This window comes from Brachyhypopomus gauderio, chromosome 12, assembly GCF_052324685.1.
Source record: "Brachyhypopomus gauderio isolate BG-103 chromosome 12, BGAUD_0.2, whole genome shotgun sequence".
NCBI classification, from domain to species: Eukaryota; Metazoa; Chordata; class Actinopteri; order Gymnotiformes; family Hypopomidae; genus Brachyhypopomus; species Brachyhypopomus gauderio.
Genome location: NC_135222.1, coordinates 9,743,783 through 9,764,142, shown reverse-complemented (window position 1 = coordinate 9,764,142; position 20,360 = coordinate 9,743,783). Strand labels below are relative to the sequence as shown.

The 20,360-nt window shown below is 46.7% G+C and overlaps 3 protein-coding genes across 6 annotated transcripts in view; 2 read left to right on the top strand and 1 right to left on the bottom strand.

The window, feature by feature from the left end:
- The window catches only part of adamtsl3 (ADAMTS-like 3), a 111,922-nt gene extending 101,827 nt beyond the window's left edge, over nucleotides 1–10,095 (top strand). For 2 of the 3 annotated variants that reach the window (XM_077023037.1, XM_077023039.1), the window contains 6 exons: nucleotides 955–1,167; nucleotides 3,000–3,183; nucleotides 5,228–5,432; nucleotides 5,717–5,823; nucleotides 5,900–6,114; nucleotides 8,820–10,095. In XM_077023037.1, coding sequence (XP_076879152.1) covers nucleotides 955–1,167; nucleotides 3,000–3,183; nucleotides 5,228–5,432; nucleotides 5,717–5,823; nucleotides 5,900–6,114; nucleotides 8,820–8,938 — 1,043 coding nt within the window. In that variant the 3' untranslated portion in view covers nucleotides 8,939–10,095. The remainder of the gene's footprint in view (nucleotides 1–954; nucleotides 1,168–2,999; nucleotides 3,184–5,227; nucleotides 5,433–5,716; nucleotides 5,824–5,899; nucleotides 6,115–8,819) is intronic. The other variant, XM_077023038.1, reaches the window with a different exon arrangement.
- Nucleotides 10,096–10,500: 405 nt separating this feature from the next.
- On the bottom strand, nucleotides 10,501–13,744 carry saxo2 (stabilizer of axonemal microtubules 2). Of its 2 annotated transcripts, none has more exons than XM_077023041.1 (4): nucleotides 13,578–13,744; nucleotides 12,924–13,103; nucleotides 12,587–12,789; nucleotides 10,501–11,973 (listed from the first exon to the last, which is right to left on the bottom strand). In XM_077023041.1, the coding sequence occupies exons 1-4, from the start codon at nucleotides 13,613–13,615 to the stop codon at nucleotides 10,985–10,987; spliced, it is 1,410 nt and encodes a 469-aa protein (XP_076879156.1). In that variant the 5' UTR covers nucleotides 13,616–13,744; the 3' UTR covers nucleotides 10,501–10,984. The 2 variants fall into 2 exon arrangements, with proteins under 2 accessions (XP_076879156.1, XP_076879157.1); XM_077023042.1 differs by having other exon boundaries at nucleotides 13,582–13,707.
- efl1 (elongation factor like GTPase 1) overlaps nucleotides 13,722–20,360 on the top strand; it is a 70,404-nt gene continuing 63,765 nt past the window's right edge. Inside the window, 10 exon segments of the mRNA XM_077023040.1 lie at nucleotides 13,722–13,818; nucleotides 14,212–14,308; nucleotides 14,398–14,465; nucleotides 14,553–14,637; nucleotides 14,799–14,932; nucleotides 15,240–15,377; nucleotides 16,015–16,241; nucleotides 17,043–17,166; nucleotides 19,918–19,997; nucleotides 20,190–20,326. Of these exon segments, the coding sequence (XP_076879155.1) occupies nucleotides 13,756–13,818; nucleotides 14,212–14,308; nucleotides 14,398–14,465; nucleotides 14,553–14,637; nucleotides 14,799–14,932; nucleotides 15,240–15,377; nucleotides 16,015–16,241; nucleotides 17,043–17,166; nucleotides 19,918–19,997; nucleotides 20,190–20,326 (1,153 nt within the window). The 5' untranslated portion in view covers nucleotides 13,722–13,755.

Here is a 20,360-nt window from a genome sequence, read left to right as displayed (position 1 = left end):
CTGTGTGTGTGTGTGTGTGTGTGTGTGTGTGTGTGTGTGTGTGTGTGTGTGTGTGTGTGTGTGTGTGTCTGTGTGTGTGTGTGTTGACGGGGCTGAATTATTACTGGTCTGGCTGATTAGATGAGTGCAGTATTATTATGTCTATTCTGAGATGAAAGAGCCTGCTCTGTCATTAGGTGACTGTATGTGTGTGTGTGTAAGCGTGTCTGTGTGTAAGCTCATCAGCAGTACTCCCCACCCCTGTCCCCACCCCATCCCTGTCCCCACCCCACCCCTGTCCCCTCCCCACCCCTGTCCCCACCCCACCCCTGTCCCCACCCCACCCCTGTCCCCACCCCACCCCTGTCCCCACCCCATCCCTGTCCCCACCCCATCCCTGTCCCCACCCCACCCCTGTCCCCACCCCATCCCTGTCCCCACCCCACCCCTGTCCCCACCCCATCCCTGTCCCCACCCCACCCCTGTCCCCTCCCCACCCCTGTCCCCACCCCATCCCTGTCCCCACCCCATCCCTGTCCCCACCCCATCCCTGTCCCCACCCCACCCCTGTCCCCACCCCATCCCTGTCCCCACCCCACCCCTGTCCCCACCCCATCCCTGTCCCCACCCCACCCCTGTCCCCACCCCATCCCTGTCCCCACCCCACCCCTGTCCCCTCCCCACCCCTGTCCCCTCCCCACCCCTGTCCCCACCCCATCCCTGTCCCCACCCCATCCCTGTCCCCACCCCACCCCTGTCCCCACCCCACCCCTGTCCCCACCCCACCCCTGTCCCCTCCCCACCCCTGTCCCCACCCCACCCCTGTCCCCACCCCATCCCTGTCCCCACCCCATCCCTGTCCCCACCCCACCCCTGTCCCCACCCCACCCCTGTCCCCTCCCCATCCCTGTCCCCTCCCCACCCCTGTCCCCACCCCACCCCTGTCCATGCCCCCACACTCCCTTTTGTCCCCAGGCTGTCCTGTTGCTCCCAGCCACAGGAATCCAATTAAGTGGACCTACCAGAACCAGACCCTGAAGCAGGTGGCAGGTCTGCACCACCGTCTGCTGGTGGGTGGCCGTGTCCTGGAGGTGAACACACTGGCCAGCAGGTTCGACGGACGCTACGGTTGCCAGACGAGCACCAACGACCAGCCCCTGTCTGCCTGGATTCACATCCTTCCACAAGGTCAGTGTGTGTGTGTGTGTGTGTGTGTTAGACTGTGTATGTGCAGCTGTGTCAAACACATAAAATTAAACTGATAAATATGGAGACAATAAGAATGCAGGGATCACATTATCTGAGTTATGGTCTCACGCAGGGGATCACATTATCTGAGTATGGTCTCACACAGGGATCACATTATCTGAGTATGGTCTCACGCAAGGATCACACTATTTGGGTATGGTCTCACACAGGGATCACATTATCTGAGTATGGTCTCACGCAGGGATCACATTATCTGAGTATGGTCTCACGCAGGGATCACATTATCTGGGGATGGTCTCACGCAGGGATCACATTATCTGGGTATGGTCTCACACAGGGGATCACATTATCTGAGTATGGTCTCACGCAGGGGATCACATTATCTGAGTGTGGTCTCATGCAGGGATCACATTATCTGAGCGTGGTCTCACGCAGGGATCACATTATCTGAGTATGGTCTCACACAGGGATCACATTATCTGGGTATGGTCTCACGCAGGGGATCACATTATCTGGGTATGGTCTCACGCAGGGGATCACATTATCTGAGTTTGTTCTCACGCAGGGATCACATTATCTGAGTATGGTCTCATGCAGGGATCACATGATCTGAGCATGGTCTCACACAGGGATCACATTATCCAAGTATGGTCCCACGCAGGGATCGCATTATCTGAGTGTGGTCTCACGCAGGGATCACATTATCTGAGTATGGTCTCACGCAGGGATCGCATTATCTGAGCGTGGTCTCACGCAGGGATCACATTATCTGAGTATGGTCTCACACAGGGATCGCATTATCTGAGCGTGGTCTCACGCAGGGATCACATTATTTGAGTGTGGTCTAGCGCAGGGATCGCATTATTCCTTCAGCATAATTATCCGCCCTCACCAGCACATCCCTCCCACTCCTGCATCACCATGACCCAAGTCGTGTGCAGGGTCGGGGGTCGTTTGTACACAGCACAGGTCGAGATAACTAGCGCACAGAGGTCAGGGCAGCTCTCTCAGCTTTTTATCTCATTAATCTGGGATGGCACCACACGTCGGGACCCAACAAGACTGCGCTCGGACCTGATCCACCGCGCTGCTGGATTCTCTCCTCACTGGTACATTGGGTGCCAGCTCTTTTCTGGACATCAACTGTACAGGATCAGGTGTGTGTGACCATGGTTGGAACTCACCTGATCCTTTCAAGAAGGTCGTTAGTGGCACGGGAATACCAGAACCAGAGATACACACTCCTGCAGTGCAGGCAAAGGGAGACGCTGGTAGGGAAGATTGGACTGTGATGGATTCCATTACACTCCCAGGCTGAAAACACTGAACTCCATTCAGTGATGCAAATGGTCGGCATGTACATGTGCCCTCTTCCTGCCCCTGCTTTAGTGCTTCTCTCTGACATTGTTTAGATTAGCTTAATGGAAAAGTGTTAATTGAATGCATGTAAAAGTGCAGCGAATACATATTTTTGTATAATTTTTCTTTTCTGTTGTTTTTTTTATTGATCTGCTTATGCAACTTTTAAGTACATTAGCATTTTACAGCATTTAGCTGATACCTTTATGCATGCAAAGCAACTTACAGTTGTGAACTTACAAATGCTATTATATAAACTGACATTCTATTTTTGTACATTATATACATAAGTTGCTTACTTGCAACTTGCACTTGTATCAGTATAACGGAGCGTGTGTTCTGTGTAAATCAACCGCTTCATGTGTCATCACCACCCTGCTCCACCTGCTCCACCAGCAGTGGCTGGAGTAAACATGGGCCTGCCTGACTGAGGTCTGGTCTTCTCCACGCAGCGTTTGAGTGGCGTTTCACTGGATGGAGCGTGTGCAGTGCCAGCTGTGGGAACAGGGGCTCGCAGACCAGACAGGTGCGGTGTGTGAGTACCGACGGCCTGGACACGCCCCCCTCCTCCTGCCAGCACCTCCCAAAGCCCGGGCCACTCCCCCGACCCTGCAACCTCCACGACTGCCCCGCCAGGTACTCTCCACCCTCCTACCCTCCCTGCCTGTTGCATGCTGGGACTGGGGTACTTGTGTTTTGTGCTTTCGTTTGCCAATTCATTTTTGCACAGCTGAACAGTTACAGTTACAATCACAGTTGCACTGGAGTTACATGTGTGAGTATAACCAGATGTGTTGCGCACAGCTACCACTGAAGCTCTGCTCACCTGCTGCTGTCTGCGTCCTTGTAATCAGCCTTTGAATCACTTTCCCAACTGATGTGTCTTTTCATATTACAAGTCCTTGAGCTATATTTGCCCCAGATATAGTGGTATCCACTTTCTGCCTTCAAAAATCCTCCCTTGATGATGGACTGCTTTTACATACCACGGAAAGCGGTAAACAGCAAGACGACTCTATCCCAAATCACCTGACAGTAGGTCAGAGATTCTGGGAGAAGTTGACGCTCCACTAGAAACCAATCCATCATCCACCTCCAGACACTGGCGTCACGGCTTGGCGGCTAGGGAGGTGGTGGCAGACCGTAGAGTTGTGGGTCCTCCAGGGGAGCGTAGCTGCTAGATGGCTGCTATGTCCTTCATGTTGGAGCAGCGTCAGGAGCAGAGGCGGTCTTTGCATAGAGGCGTGGCTAGGCAATTGCCTTGGGCCACTCCCACTGCAGCCCACTGTAAGGGCCCCCTGATTAGCTAACTTATTTCTCACATATTAATGTTGATGGGCCCCCTAGCTAAATTCGCCTTGAGCCCCCAAATTGCTAAGTCCGCCACTGGTCAGGAGAAGCAGTGGCTTGCTGCTAGAGCAATGCTAAAAACTTCACCAAAGCAGTCTTAGCGTTCACGGTCCCTGCCTTACAATCCTGGAGAATCTTTATCAGCCCTGTACTTTCAAGAACAAAATAGCTGAAGTGTGAAAATATTAATTAGCAGTGTCAGAAGTGTCTGCTTTTATGCCAGCTAAATACACCAAGTTTTATAAGTGTTCATTTGGAACTGGCCGCCTTTTAAAGAACCAGACAGCAGACGAACAGCACTCATCACCTGCGGCCATAGTGTGTCTCTCCATGCCAAAATCACCGCCTGACCACTGCCATGTGGGGGCAGGTTCTAGTGTGCTGAAGCCCCAAGGATCTGGGAAAGTGACTAGCGTGGCTACTAGCTCATCTGTGGGGGGATCGCCTCACCCCTCACAGAGGCAACCTCCCCACGCCCCACCAGACCCACCACACACTCAAGAGCAGTCCCGGGCTCTCGCACGGCATCGTGCCCCCCACACGGGTGTTGCCAGCAGACAGGGTGGATCCTAGTTTTTGCTCACTGTGCATTTAAAGTCTAACTGAATTTGATGCTTGTGTTGTAATTGCCTTTAGAGCTGGTTATAACTAAAATTACATTTCGAAATTGAAAACCTGAATATATTTATCTCACTTTCCCAGTGTGACGTGTATTTGTACAATACACATTTTGACTAGTTTGTCATAGAAAATAGTTTGATTTTAATGACTGTAAAGTAAAACAGCAAACATTTAAAAAGCAAAATCTGAAATGTTTGATCGATGGTTCTTCTTGGCATGCACTGGTGCATATTTTGGTACTTTGCTTTCTGCCAGCACACCTGAATGCACTCATCTGGTAATTATGAAGAGTCAGGCATGAAACCCCACATTGTGCAGTGCACTGGATTGACATGCATTAATATGCAATAACATACAATTTGATTGGACATGGATAGAGACACAGTCACTGCCAATTTACCTAACCCATGTTTTGGGGCTGTGGGAGAAAACCGGTGACCCCCGCAGGAAACCCACGCAGACACGGGGAGAACATGGGGAGATATAGATATCTCTCTCAGATAGAGACTTGAACCCAAGACGCCAGTGCTGAGAGGCAAACGTGCTAACCACCAAGCCACTGTGTTGCCCAAGAAGAGTTGTACTTCTCTCTGAGTTCAGTCTAAATTTGTTAGTGCATGCTCCTCCTGGAATCAACATGCATTCGTCTCAGAGTTCAGTGGATGGATAACTTCTGCCAGAGTTGCTGAAATGTGCACGGTCCTTTCAGCTGGGCGTCAACCGTCTGGTCCAAGTGTTCCACGGTGTGCGGCACGGGCTTCCGTCAGAGGCAGGTGTCCTGTCAGCGTCTGGAAGCTTCCGGAAGCATGCGAGTGCTGCCCGCCAGCGCGTGTGAGGGAATCCAGCGCCCCGCCGACAGAGAACCCTGCACCTCAGACATCTGCGCGGAGTGGGTCACCAGTCCCTGGGGTCAGGTAACTCCCATCTCTAATCCCCCCCCAGAGTGGATTATGAAGGATTCGAGAGGAATTTCTCCAAAGGTGCTGTAGACCGAAGGTGTTTATGGGAGGCAGAGAGAGCATGACTTTGATCTGTAATACAGCAGATGCTAAATGAAAGAGGCAGGATTAACACTTTTGTACTTTCGTGATCAACATTATGAGCACCAAGGTGTCTCGTAAATGAGAACCGCATGACGTTTCCCTCCACTAGACTTACGACACTCTTCTGTATTCCCTACGTGCCCTATTTGTTTTAGTGTTCCGGGCGCTGTCTTGGTCCTGCCATAGCTACTCAGAGCAGGACGGTGTCCTGCCGACATGTCAACGGCTCCAACTCCAAAGGTCCCTGCAACCCCAAGGAAAGGTGTGCTACTGCTCTCCCACACACACACACACAGAATCACGGCGCGCACACACACACACACGTTTTCTATCCTCAGACCTGCCTCGGTGCGGAACTGCACATCGGAGATGTGCGATGTTCTCTGGAGGGCGTTGCCATGGCGACCGTGCACGGTGGCCTGTGGAAGCGGCTTTCAGTCACGCAAGGTGGAATGCGCGCATCGCCATAACAACAAGACCCTCCCTGACCGGCAGTGCACCTGGCAGCGGCGTCCGCTCACATGGCAACACTGCAACGTCACGTCCTGCAGCGGTAGGTCTCTCTCCTCCCACTATCCATCCTGCCACATCACATTGATTTTAAAATAATTTATTTGCAAATAATGGTGGGAAATAAGTATTTGGTCAATAACAAAAGTTCATCTCAATACTTTGTTATATATCCTTTGTTGGCAATGACAGAGGTCAAATGTTTTCTGTAACTGTGCGTTCACACCAAAAGTGACGAGAGCAACACGGCGACCGGAAGTCATTCATTTTCAATGAGAGTGAGCGACACCCAGCGACGCGACGCAAACAAGTTGAGCTCGGCTCAACTTTATGCAAATGAGCAGTGACGCGCTGCGGCGACTACCAATCAGAAAGTATATTTGCACCCTCCTCCGAAACCGCACCTCTGACGTTGGTTCCTACTGATTATTTGTTCCGATTGCAAAATGGAGGAGAGATTGATAGTGGCTGTCTCTAGATGTCCCGCACTTTACGATGTGTCCCTGTTTATTTACAGTACAAAATGTTTCATAAATCTGCAATAAATTAGCATATACCCTATTATTGGTTATGATTTTTTTTATTCCTTTTTGATCTTCGGGTCTGGGGTAAAAAGTAAAAAAATTACATAAACATTTTAGATTTATATACTATATGTGTTTTATACACACACTATGTTTTATACACGCTCTCCTTTATAATCGTGTGTCCTGTCATCAATAGATTAAAATACATAAATACTGCGTCCTGCTTTAAAAACATGATTTGAATATCTGTCACATGCTGCATGCCGGCTTGATGTTGGACACGCCCCCACGCGACGCGATGCTAGCGACGGAGAGCGATTTTATCGCTTTCGGTGTGAATGCACAGTAAGTCTTCACAACGTTGGCAGACACTGTTGCTGGTATATTGGCCCATTCCTCCATGCAGATCTCCTCTAGAGCAGTGATGTTTTGGGGCAGTCGGCATGCAACATGGACTTTCAACTCCCTCCAAAGGTTTTCTATGGGGTTGAGATCTGGAGATTTGCTAGTTGGATGCAACTCAGCATTCACTCTCCTCCAAATATGATGAGTTGTGTTTGTACCAAACAGTTCTACTTTGGTTTCATCTGACCATATGACATTCTCCCAATACTCTTCTGGAACATCCAAATGTTCTCCAGCAAACTTCAGACGGGCCCGGATATGGACTGACTTAAGCAGGGGGACACGTCTGGCACTGCAGGATCAGAGTCCTTGGTGGCGTAGTGTGTTACTGACGGCCTTTTTAACATGGTGCAGGTCTACAACCTGGTGCAGGTCTACAATTTTGTTTCTGGAGTCCTTCGACAGCTCTTTGGTCTTCACCATAGTGGAGTTTGGAGTGTGACTGAAGTTGTGGGCAGGTGTGTTTTATACTGATAAGTTTAAACAGGTGCCATTAATACAGGTAATGAGTAGAGGACAGAGGAGCCTCTTAAGGAAGTCACACATCTGTGACACCCAGAAATCTTGCTCGTTTGTTGGTGACCAAATACTTACTTTCCACAATAATTTGCAAATAAATTCAGCCAATGTGATTTTCTGATTTTTTTTCTTTCATTTTCTCTCTCATAGTTGAGGTCTACTTATGTTGTCAATTACAGGCCTCTCATTTTTTAAAGTAGGAGAACATGCACAATTGGTGACTGACTAAATACCCCCCCCCCCCCCCCCCCCCACTGTACATGATACTTGTTTTTTTCATCTATACTAATAAAACCCTTATGCTGGTCCATTCTGGTATGTGCTTGTCCATGCTAGTTGCTGCTGGTTTGTGAAGGTCCGTGCTAATTATAGCTGGTATGTAGATGTTAGTGATGGAATATGTTGATGAATAATGGTGTGTGCTGGATAGCAATGGTGCATGTTGGTTAGTGATGGTGCCTGTTGGTTAGTGATGATGTATGTTGGTTAGTGATGGTGCCTGTTGGTTAGTGTGGGTGTGTGCTGGATAGTGTGGGTGTTTGTTGGTTAGTGAGGGTGCATGTTGGTTAGCGATGGTGCCTGTTGTTTAGTGAGGGTGTATGTTGGATAGTGAGGGTACAAGCTAGTTAGTACTGGTCATGTTAGTTAGTGCTTGTGAATGTTGCTCTAGGTTGACATTTGTAAAAGCACGTTTATGTAAAGGCTGCATAAAATTAGTCAACAAACTGTCCAAAACCAATAAGCAAAGTAATAGTAGGCTGTTCCTGCTGGCTTTTCACAGTAGGAAAAAACAGTGACCTGCCTCCTACACGCGGGCAGTGTCTTCCCACAGTCGGTCACCGGGTCTCCGGCAGCTTCACGATCTTCATACGACACTGTTCCGTTTTCAGAACCTCTCACACATTTCTCCTGTTTCTTGCACAGCCGAAATGTCTCCGCTTGTTACGGAGTGAAGAAACATCCCCCAAATGCCTTCAGGCTTATTTTAAGGTGATGCCGGTTGCTAGGGATTACTTCCCTCGCGCTCTTTGCAAAACTCTTAGCAACAGGGAGCACCATCTCATTTGCAGCTGTTCCTGCTCAATATCAGTCAGTTAGGTAAAGACAGATAGCAGTTTTTGACATTGGAATGGAAACCAAATATAAGGATGGTAAAAGGATAACCACAACAAAGATGTTTCACTATTCAGAAACACCCTGTGGTATGGTGTTAGTCAATGTGGTGTATGTTTTTGTTTGTAAATTTCGAGTTTGGTGTACCTTATTTACCCTGAGTGACGGTGTGTGTTTTGTATAGGTGAGTGCAAGGACACGACACATTACTGCACGGTGGTGAAACGCCTCAGGCTCTGCCTCGTGGAGCCGTATCGACAGCGCTGCTGCCAGTCCTGCACGGAGGACTCCGCTGCCATCTAGTGGTCAGGCGCGGCACTGCTCGTGGTTTTTTCATCAGACTGGCTCCTGGTCGCTCTTCAAATCCCTTCAAATCCCCCAGCACGTGCTGCCTCTAGACACGTGGAATAATTCTCAAGTGGGAAAGCTCATGGACTTTGCTAAATGAATGAGGAATACTTTTTGAGCAGGGCTGAGCTTAAGTGGATGCACTATTTGGTTTGGACTAAAGGACCCCAACCCAGCGTGAACGGGGAGAGAGCTGTGGATATGCTTTCACTGAAAGAGAGAATAGCACAAAAAATAAGATATATATATATATATATATATATATATATATATAGTATAAACAGCTCTCCCCGTCCTGTGATTGTATTCAACCTTGTTCACTAATGTATGTATTAATTTATAAGAAATGTGTTTACTGCTATATCGTTACTGGTTTGGATATAAAAACAGAGAATACCGTTGGACCATTCACGCATGTGAAGGGAACATGAATCGGGTACAGTGAAAGTGTACATATCGTACTGACATTAAAACCGTCACTAATGCACGCCATTAAGAGTGTGCCGCAGTGCCCTTATTTTCTTTCCTCTGACGTTTTGGTTGGAACATACATAAATGTTACATTTTGAAGTTTTAATACGTAGAATGAAGGGTTGATATTGCATCATTGTCTGTAGCAAATGTGTGAGATATTTTCTTCAGTTGAAAACCATTTCCCGTGTACTCTGTTTCAACCAGTGTGCTGCATTGTAAAATATTTCTTGTATATAATGTGTTTTTAAGTGCAATATTGTACATTGAGTGTAGAGATTTTGGACTTTATTTTCTTACCTCCCAGTTTAGTTTACATTGTAATCCATATTTAAGACTAAAACATATAAAAGCATTTAGCACTTGTTGACGTTAATGGGCAAGTTGAATATTTTGTCCTACTGTATTTATAAGCATGCCTTTTGATTACATTTCGTAATGTGTGAACAGGAACACAGGCCACTTGTTATAATATGTACAGGCATCCAACAGTACTTCAACAGCTACTGATATGTATCATTCTCCCATGTTGTGACATTTTGTGCATGGCTCATTTTGAAACAGGTGAGAGGACTTTAAGCTGTAACACAGAAGTGTGTATATTGTGAGCAGATAAAGAAAATAAATACACCTTTACAATCTGTTTATTTCTCTTATTGATGATTACTGTCACCCACTATAATGTGCCTCTTATATATTACTTAAGGGTCAGATGATTTTTAAAATCAAAATTGGCATTAATTCTTGCCTTTTTCATAAATCCACAGAGCAGTGGACATGAACATTAGCTGAAATATAAAGTAATCTGTTGGTTTAAAACAATTTCTGTATTTCACTGCTTAATTTATAGAAGCATATGAACATATGCTTTGATGCATCAGTTCTAAAGGTTATGTTTCTGTGGAAACAGAAGTGTTTCTGTACATGCAGAGACCCATGTGGTGAAACTACTGAGGATATGTTAAGATTTTTCACCATTGTTTTGTAGTCAAGGATGAAAGGTGATTTTTCATTCATATAGAGCTTTATAAATGTTCACTGCCAAATTTACCATGAATCAGAAATGTACAATTTATTTGCTAGATGCACCAATCATATACTGAGTTGTACTGAGTACAATCATAAACAGGATTTTGTGATTTTCATGTAGGAATAAAACTCTTAATGTGATTAAGATACAATATACATATTATTCTATATATTAATTAATTGCTTAAGTATGACAGTGATTATATATTTCAATCTTCTATTTAAATGTTGTAAATTTATTATGTTTGTCCCCTTTCAACCATTTGAAAGGGCTACATGGTGATGTCCTATGATCTCTGAATCTTATCTCTGAATCTTAATATCTCTAATTATACTCCATCCCCAAAATAATACCATTATATTGCTTATGTTGCTTATAAATACATTGTTATGAAGGAGCAAAAATACAAATTTATGGTTAAATACTCTCCATCCCAGACCTGAGCAGTGAAGATATCAAGACAGTAGTTTAGAATCTTTACTGAGGTTTAGCTCATATTCTTATGACATCACAGCCACGGCATTAGGAGCCTGGATGTTGGAGCCTGGAGCCAATTTCTCATGGGAAGCCACTTTACGGAAGAACCTGTGACCACTTTCATTGGTATCATCAAAGACGAACCCTGGCGGACTCGTGAAACTGGCTGGGCACGCACTGATCTTCTTGGGGGTGAACTCTGTGCGGTACATGGTCCCGTCCTCCATGGGCACATCCGTTCTCAGGGGCGCGGCGAGAGGCTTGCAGCTGACGTTGGTCTGGGGTGGGTGCTGGACGAAATGGGCCTTGAAGGTGGTCAGGTCCTCCATCTTTCCGCTGGCCCTCTGCATCTCCTCAGGCTTGCGAATGACGTCCCGGCGGCGGGTCTCCCAGACCTTGAAGTCCTCCCTCATGGTGGTGTTGCCCTGGAAGGGGGCGGGGGAGCGTGTCGGCCTGGAGAAGGGCTTGGCAGAGACGAAGGGTTGGATGTTATGTTTGATGTAAGTGGTCTGTGTGGTGGTACTCAGGTCCATATTTGCCGTAGGGCTGGTGTACTCCGCCGCTTTGTGTGGCTGTGGGAGTGACACGGGCCACTGCTGGAAGCTGTCGCGGAACTCCGTGCGGCTCTGAAAGGGAGTGCTTGAGGACACCGCGGTGTGCTCGGGCTTGCAGCTCCTGGACTGGTGGCCCCGCAGGCCCTGGTAGTCGTGTCGCTGGGTTGTGAAGCCCATGAAAGGCTGGCTGCTAGGCTTGTACTCATCTGGGGCTCGGACAAAGCGTGCCTCCATGGCATGGGGCACGTAGGAGAGCTGGTTGCTGGTCACGCCCTCAAAAGGAGCATCTGATTGCTTGGCTATGTTTGGAGGCTTGAAGCTTTCTCGGAGAACCAGGCCTCTCGGGATGAAGTCGTCTTGGAATGTTGTCGTGTTCCCAAACTTCGTAGATGGTGGCTGGTAAGACAGATCTGGTTTGGGTATCTCCCGCTTCTGAATTTCCCACTGACGAAAGTCCTCTTTGAGAAACACAATGCAGTGATTGCTGACACAGAGGCAGGACATACACCAGAATGTAGTCACAAAGCATTAATGATCGAATATTGGTAACGGATAAACTGTCCTCAGTGTTGCTCTGTCCCCATCATTGAGGACTAAATGTCCTTTTTATTTAACTGTGCTTTCTCATTTCCTTCTTATCAGCTGTCGTTGTGCTAAATATGTTTTACACTGTGAGGTATAATTAACCTACAAACTCAACCTCAATATAAATAATTGAATTAACAAAAATAAAAAATAAAAAAATTATTGCCTTGGGAAGGTTCTAACCTTCCTTACTTTGGAAACCTCCCCTCTACTCACTTCTCAAATCCTCAGAGAGCATTTAAAGAATTGATTTTGTCTTTACTAATGGTGGACGTAGATTGATTTCCAGGTCACGGGCTCGAGGAGTTGAGGAGGCGCTAATTAGTGTATTGAGTACAATCCTATATAGTACAGGTGTTCTTAGAGTTGGGTTACAGCAATAATGGGGAGTGCATCGAGACACCCTGAAAAGAGCAAGACTAATATGTCAGCTCTGGCATCTCACACGTCTGTACACACTGACTCTGCCCAACACTTTCTTTTTACCTTTGTAGGTGGGCACCGTGTCCAGTTTGGTGCTGCCAGCTCGTGGCCGCTCCTTAGGCCGCACAGGTACCACTGGCTGCAGCTCATAGGGGTTGAAGTCCTGGTTGTACGTGGTGGCCAGGTCTATTTCACCTGGGTTCGGTTGGTACTCCACCTTGGGCTTCCTGGGACGCTGGCTGATTTCATACGGAATGAAATCGGACCTACGGAACGTGGGAGCAAAAAGGAGACAGCAACAGCAGTTCAAACAACTGTCAAGGGTTGGGGTCCGAAGACTTAAACCAGGAACATCCTAGCGTATGACCATAATGGACACGTGTGTAAAACAGAAGTGTACCTGAAGGTGGTCGTCCCCTCCATCTTGCCCGTGTTGCCCTGATACTCGTACCTGGGCTTGAGGCTGCGGGGGGGCTGGCAGCTGTTATGGGCCGGGTACTTCTCCACGTACTCACTCACCACACACGTCCTGTCGCTTTTCTTCCACATCGCCGTGGGCCCGTGTGTGCAACGGTGGCGGCTACACGCGTTTACATTCAGAACAAAAAAAACGCTGTTTGTAAACCACTTATTATGACTAACTTCGATTATTAGTTCGCTCGAATCGAATCATCCGACTTTTCACGTGACGCGTTCGAAGTTGTCGCCCAGGGCGACAACTTCAAACGCGTCACGTAAAAAGTCGGATTCGATTCGAGCGAACACAACTGCGGTGGGCGGGTCACCTGTGTGCTTAGATACTTGAGTGTTTTCATGTCAAGAAAGCGTTGAAATGCACGTTAGTTTTCCATCACCGAAACTTTACACTCAGTTAAAGAAGATGTTGAAACCTCAGTACAGGGTTTTGGGACTCTTATGAACTCTGAACTCTAAACCGTGTTAATTAATTTATGAATAAAGTTTTCTTTCTCTGGCTCTCCCTCCTGGATAAATTATTCATAGGTTCCTCATCTCTAATTTATCTATCTGCACGGGAAAATAAACAAACGCTTACCCACAGTTGCACATTTCGCAGATACACAGCCGTTTCATTTTCAACACTTAATCGGGCGGATTTTAGCGCCGTTTCCCCGCGAGAGCAGCGATTCCTACCACGCGCTTATAACAGAACAGGCGTTACTAAGGCAGAAACGCGTTACCCCGCAACGAGCGAAGCGTCCCCGCGTCGACGCATGACGTACGCGAAGTGCAAAGGTCATAGAATCGCACTCTACTTCCGGGACCGGGAAAACAACGTGAGTGTTGCCTGTCATGTAGTTCTGCTGGTTTACAGCGTTCGTCTGAACCACATGCTGCCTTTTCTGTGCGTGTTTGGCACACGGCGTGCATACTGAAGTCATTTAACAGCAACATCAAACGTACATTTAAGAAAAAGTTTGTAATAGACCATCTTATCAAGTTGGCTAGCCAGTTATCACTGAGGTTAGCAGGATTTGATGTGAAAGCTGACAACGTGTCTGCCAACCACACGTGTGAAAGTGTCGAGCTGTACCTGAAATGTTCGTACGATGTCTATAGTGGGCCGTACAAAATCGGATTTGAAGATATAGCTGTCGTGCTAACTTGATCCATGTCATGTCATATGAACAGCTAACAAGCTAACCACCAGATATTTCGTCTTTGCTCAGATCAGAATGGGACACACGAGTTTAGAAAAAATCATTGCACTACAGAAGAAAACCTCCAACATCAGAAACATCTGCATTCTGGCTCATGTTGACCATGGTACGTCCGAGCCTACTTTCCGCATCACAATATATTTATATAACAAATAAATGTATTTGTTAAAAACCATATTTTATTATCGTTTACAGGTAAAACAACACTAGCGGATTGTTTGGTTGCCAGCAATGGAATTATATCCACTCGTTTAGCAGGGAAGGTATGTTCATATAGTTATTGATCAAATGATTTAAAACTCGTGTTTCCTTCTTTATACGTTTTTCATGGGTCGTTCTCTTATTTTTAGTTGAGGTACCTGGACAGCCGGGAGGATGAACAGATCCGTGGAATTACCATGAAATCTAGTGCTATTTCGTTACACTTTACCACAGGTAGCTTGCTATCATTATGTTCATGATTATAAATCTACACAACTCACTTGATGTGTTACATTAGTAATGCTGATAACATTATATTAGTAACTTTATATTCAGTAGTAAAATCATTACATCTTGTTGTGTTTTGTTATTACCCAATGCCTCATTGTTCACAGGAGAAAACGAATACCTCATTAATCTCATCGACTCTCCGGGACACGTGGACTTCTCCTCGGAGGTGTCCACCGCTGTGAGGCTTTGTGATGGCGCAATCGTGGTAGTGGATGCTGTAGAGGGGGTGTGTCCACAGGTACCCGCACTGATCACTCCTTGCTGGCTTTCTTTGAGTCTGACATCATGGTTACCTGCTTGCATGCAGGTCGAGCCCCATTGGAGCTGTGGTCTTCAGATTGCTTCTGTTTTCTGTTACATTTTTGGCGAGGCTCATGCCTTGTACAAATATAGAGGTTAATGGACTAAAATCCATCGAACGCTATTACACACAGACACAACACCTTGCCGCAGTAATAGGGAAGCAGCTGGGTCTCCATAAATGACACAGTACCTAAATAGCATTGTTATTGTGTATGTTTCATGTCTTTCTCGATGTCTTGCAGACCCAAGCCGTGCTGCGGCAGGCATGGTTGGAGAACATTCGGCCAGTGCTCGTCATCAACAAGATCGACCGGCTCATCGTGGAGCTCAAGCTCAGCCCTCTGGAGGCGCACATGCACCTGCAGAAGATCCTGGAGCAGGTGCATTAGCTCCTCCAGCATTCGTTACTTGGTCTTTTAGGATGCCGATCTATACACCCTAGCCGATCTATAGCTAGCTCACACTCCTGCTGAACTGCAGGACCTTAGCCTGTGCCGTTCTGCTGGTCTGGAACTGGAGAACCCATGATGCAGACAGCTGAAAGTTTTGTCATGAAAATCGATTATCTTCCAGCTTCTAGCAATTATCTATTTTGTGGGGCTTTCATCTGTCAATATTTCATCTGCTAGTCATTTCAATGCGCTGCTTAATAACTGTATAGATTTATAGCATAATCAACAAAGCTCCTGTTGTGCATATAATTGTTGTCTATGCATCGCTCAGTGGTACTAACAGAGTTAATTCTCTGGCGTCAGAAACGCTCTCAAAGCAAAGATGAAGATGCAGACAAAGGATGCGATGCATATTGTTATTTAGCTGTCTGCCGATGTCTGTTCCCGAGCGAGGGAACGCCCACTTTAGCCCGTAATTCTTCTGCTGTTGGACCAGTGGAAGTGCATTGTTGTCCTCATACAGTTCACTAGCTCTCAGTAACCAGCATGGGTGTGCCATGACTTTGTTGGTGGAAACGTGTGTGTGTGTTTGACAGAGTGAGGGGTGTGTTGCTGTCTGCTGCAGGTGAATGCCGTGACCGGCACGCTCTTCGCCTCCAAAGTCCTGGAGGAGCGGGCGGCGAAGGATGTGGAGGAGCAGGACCCCGCCCCCGGGGAGCAGGACCCCGCCCCAGAGGAGCAGGTGTACGACTGGAGTGCCGGCCTGGAGGAGACGGATGATTCGCACCTGTATTTCAGCCCAGATCAGGGCAACGTGGTGTTTGCCAGTGCTATTGACGGCTGGGGCTTCAGGTACACAACCAGCCTCTGGGCTGAAGGCTTGACACAAACACGCTGCCCTCATTTTTGCCAAAAATGAACATTGCTGAGTTTGCACAGTCGAGACCAATAACTCAAGTTAATTATATTGGTTACTGATGAACAGAGACTTGGATTAGTTCTGTGAAGGTTTTCCAGAGATGGCCATGATCGTTAAGTGTCCACCAGATGGCGTTCTCCTCAAAGGTTTTGCAGTGTCCTTGCTCTCAGTTGTTTGGCACTGACTGTTCCAGCGTGGTCATTTAAAAGGTGTGAGTGGGCTTTTCTCCACTGTTTGTGCTGCACTCTGTTGCCCTTGGCTCCCATGTTTTGTTTTTTTGGATCAGACCTCAATCAACCCTGCAGTTTCAGAGCTCACACACTCAATTTCGGAACACACACACACACACACACACACACAAAATTTGTTTTCTGGGTTGGTGGAGACTTTCACTACTTTTTTTATACTACTCTGTAGGCGAATCCACAACACTACAATGCATATTCATTGCTTTGATTCATTAATGAGAAAGTCGTCCCGTGCTGTGACTGGAGCGTAGATGTCCAGTACTGACCTGTTCCTGAGACACTGATTACTAAATCACTTTCTAAAATACACACAGTATTCTGGGGTCTGCCATATGGTCTTGGGATGTCCAAATTGTGCTAAAATTGGGATATTTAATTGTGCTAAATGTTTTTACCAGAATATGAAGAGGAAACGAAACCGGATGGAAGTTAAGGCTAAAAGTAATTTTTTTAAAGTCTTAATTATTTTTTGTGCTGTTATTTCAGCATCCGCATGTTTGCCCAGATCTACTCTCAGAAGATGGGCATTCGCTCAGAGCTCTTGCAGAGGACCCTGTGGGGGGATTTCTACCTTAATGTCAAAACCAAGAAGATCATGAAAGGAGCCCAGGTTAGTGCTATAGGACTCTGGTATGGTCTCGGCCTCATGACTAAATGGACGGTCTCTGTCTTGGTGTCGGGTTAAGGTGGCCTCTGGACCAGCTGAGTGCTATGCCTCTGCCTGAGGTCATTAGAAACAGAACTTTTTGTTGTTGAATATCAACAATCCAATAAAGCAGTTCTTACTCTACATGTTTATATAAAATCTGCATAGTGATTGGCTGACAGGAAAAAAACAAATGAATACTCTTCTTGTTCAGTATCCAGCCACGGAGTACGTTTGATTTTAAATAGCTTAATGTTTCGATTACAAATGTGCATTTTCACCTGCTGTAGATTTCCGTTACCATGTTTGTAAAATCTGGAATTATTCTCTTCGGTTATATTAAGCACACTGAATTTCTGTTTAGAAGTTCTTTAAAGAAAACCGCTCAGCAGAATGTAAATTCTGCCACATATCAAGAAACCTTGGGGTCTAATTTTTCCAGACGTCTGGAAAAAAGCACAGTGAGAGGTAACCTACAGTAAGTGCTTTTCAGTAGGCTAAATGAGGGATAATGTTAGCTACCTCAGGAACGTTAGGAAGTGGCTAAGTGTAAAAAATAAAGGTTTGTAGGCATTGCTATACACTTAGTTACTAACCATAATTTCAGCAGACTATCTGTGTTCAATTTTAATAGAAATGCTTAGTCCCTCATCACATTTAAGGCTGTACAAGTCAGTGTGCTTAACAGCGCCACTCCGTCCTTTCACTATTAAAGCTACTACACACCTCTTCACAAGAGGATTGCTGCCTCCTCACACGAGGATTGCGGCCTCCTCACAAGAGGATTGCGGCCTCCTCACACGAGGATTGCGGCCTCCTCACACGAGGATTGCGGCCTCCTCACACGAGGATTGCGGCCTCCTCACACGAGGATTGCGGCCTCCTCACAAGCTCATTGTGATCAAGGTCGAATAAGCACAGGCTACTAAAGTTTGATCCCTTGAACCATTTGCATTTGTATAAATCTCTAAATCTACTGTGGCTTTCTGTGGTCTCTATGACTGTATTCTAACACAGTAATGGCAGTATGCTGGGATGTGATGAGAAATAATAGTTTATTCCCTGGCTGAGGAGTTTGCCTGACTGACAGAAACTGAAAGAGAAGTTTGTCTGCTGCTGGATCGAATTGTTTCTTTCCATGAGGGCTTAACTGTTCTGTTTTTGTTTCAGGGAAGATTGAAATGTTATTACTATGTTTTCATTTAGACTAATAATAAAAATGGATTTTGCATGCTGTCAGTTCATATTTAGATGACCTGAAGTGGTGATAATTTGCATTCAAAAATTACAGTTCCCTTCTTTTACTAAGACTAATTCATCTTTATGAAGGTGAACTCCAAAACTATGGGTATTGCTGGATCAGTAATGAAAGATATAGCTTTGTCAGATTCTGGTTTGGAGTGTTGATAAGGTGAGACTGCAGTTTTTAGGATGTGTGTGTGTGTGTGTGTGTGTGTGTGTGTGTGTGTGTGCAGGGGCAGTGGTGAGGGATGAGTGCACTAAAGTGTGTTGTGACAGCATGGCTCCTCCATTTAGGCCTCCTGCCTTTCAAGTGCTATTTAGGACGTTCACACATGCTGTTGCTCGGACTCCGCTATGCTAATGGCCAGCACTTTCTTTCCTGAAACTGCACTGTGGGGCCTCAAGAGGACACACACACACACACACACACACACACGCAGAGATGCTGTGGTATGTTCCTCTCCACAGCTAAATGAACCGGACATAATAGACCTGGATACAGCGCTTGGCGCTTGACTGAGCATCTGTGTTAACTCACCCCGTAAATGATGAGGACATCTATGACCTTCTTATCCCTCCCCTCTCCTTGTTTCCCCTCCGACGGCTGACTCTTCCAGTCTTGTTAGCTGCTTCTTTGTACTAATAACTGTAAGAATGCTGATGAAGTCCCATTTAAAGCTTAAAGTTATGTTAATGCACCTTTCTGTGACCTCGGAAGGCCAGAGGTCTGGAGTGGCCCGTTACCTTAATTATGTTTCTCTCCTCAAATGAATCTGCAGCTCTCGGGACACCCCCTGCTTGCTGGAAATGGCGGGAGACTCCGCCGATGCCCTAATTGGCTCATTTATCCTGTCGCTGGCTGTAAATAGGGTGGTGCGCTAAGCACGTGTGTGTCCTCCCAGTGGGTGAGGGAGGCTAATTGATCATGGGTGGCATCAAACAGCAGCTACCACCCAGAAGCAGGGGAAGGCGGCGCTGCTCAACCCATAAGCCCCACCAGGCGCTTTGGCCGCGGGCCGGACGCTTGATCCTTCCTTGGCCCTCCACGCTCCTCAGGATGCAGGCGCTCTGCATCCCCTCAGACCGATCGATCATCCGGATCGTGCCGTTTTGCCGAGTCTGGGTCCTGTTGTTATTCAGATGGGAGACGTGATCTCCAGTCCGGGGTGTCCGTCCTGAGGTCCGGAGCAGCTCTGGCTTCTCTGTGCTCAGACGGGAGGAGTAACTGGGTCGTCTGTTAGAGGCTGACCTCATTCCGTCATGTACGGCCGCTCTTGAAAAGCCCCTGGGTGCACGATCAAGCTGCAGTAGACATCACTTCCAACCAGCAGGGTGCATGTACTGTACGGCGCTCTTCAGCTTAGTCTGAAGAAGATTGTGTAGGTGATTTGGATGTATGTTGTGAGAAGATTTCTAATGCTCTTTCGAACTCTGACGATTAGTCGTCTGTCTGTCTGTCTCTCTCTCTCATAGTCAAAAGGAAAGAAGCCTCTGTTTGTTCAGCTGGTCCTGGACAATATCTGGAGTTTATATGATGCTGTGGTCACCAGAAGGTAACTAAGCTCAAATAAACATAATTCTACACTGTGTTCCTGATACCATCCTGTTGAAATGATATTTGTTTTGTTATAAGAACCTGGTTTTAGCTTTGCCTGAACTCAAACCAGCTAAAAGTTCACAGAGTGTAAATATTCAAATCTATCAGTTCAACCGAAAATAACCAGCTCTGCTTTTTATGCTTCCAGAGACAAAGAAAAGGTTGAGAAGATAGTGACCTCTTTGGACTTAAAGGTCATGGCACGTGACCTTCGACACTCTGACCCCAAAGTACTCCTGAGTGCCATCTGTAGCCAGTGGTTGCCTGTGTCCCAATCTGTGCTCTGTATCCTCACCATAGAAAAAGTGCAACCCCCCCC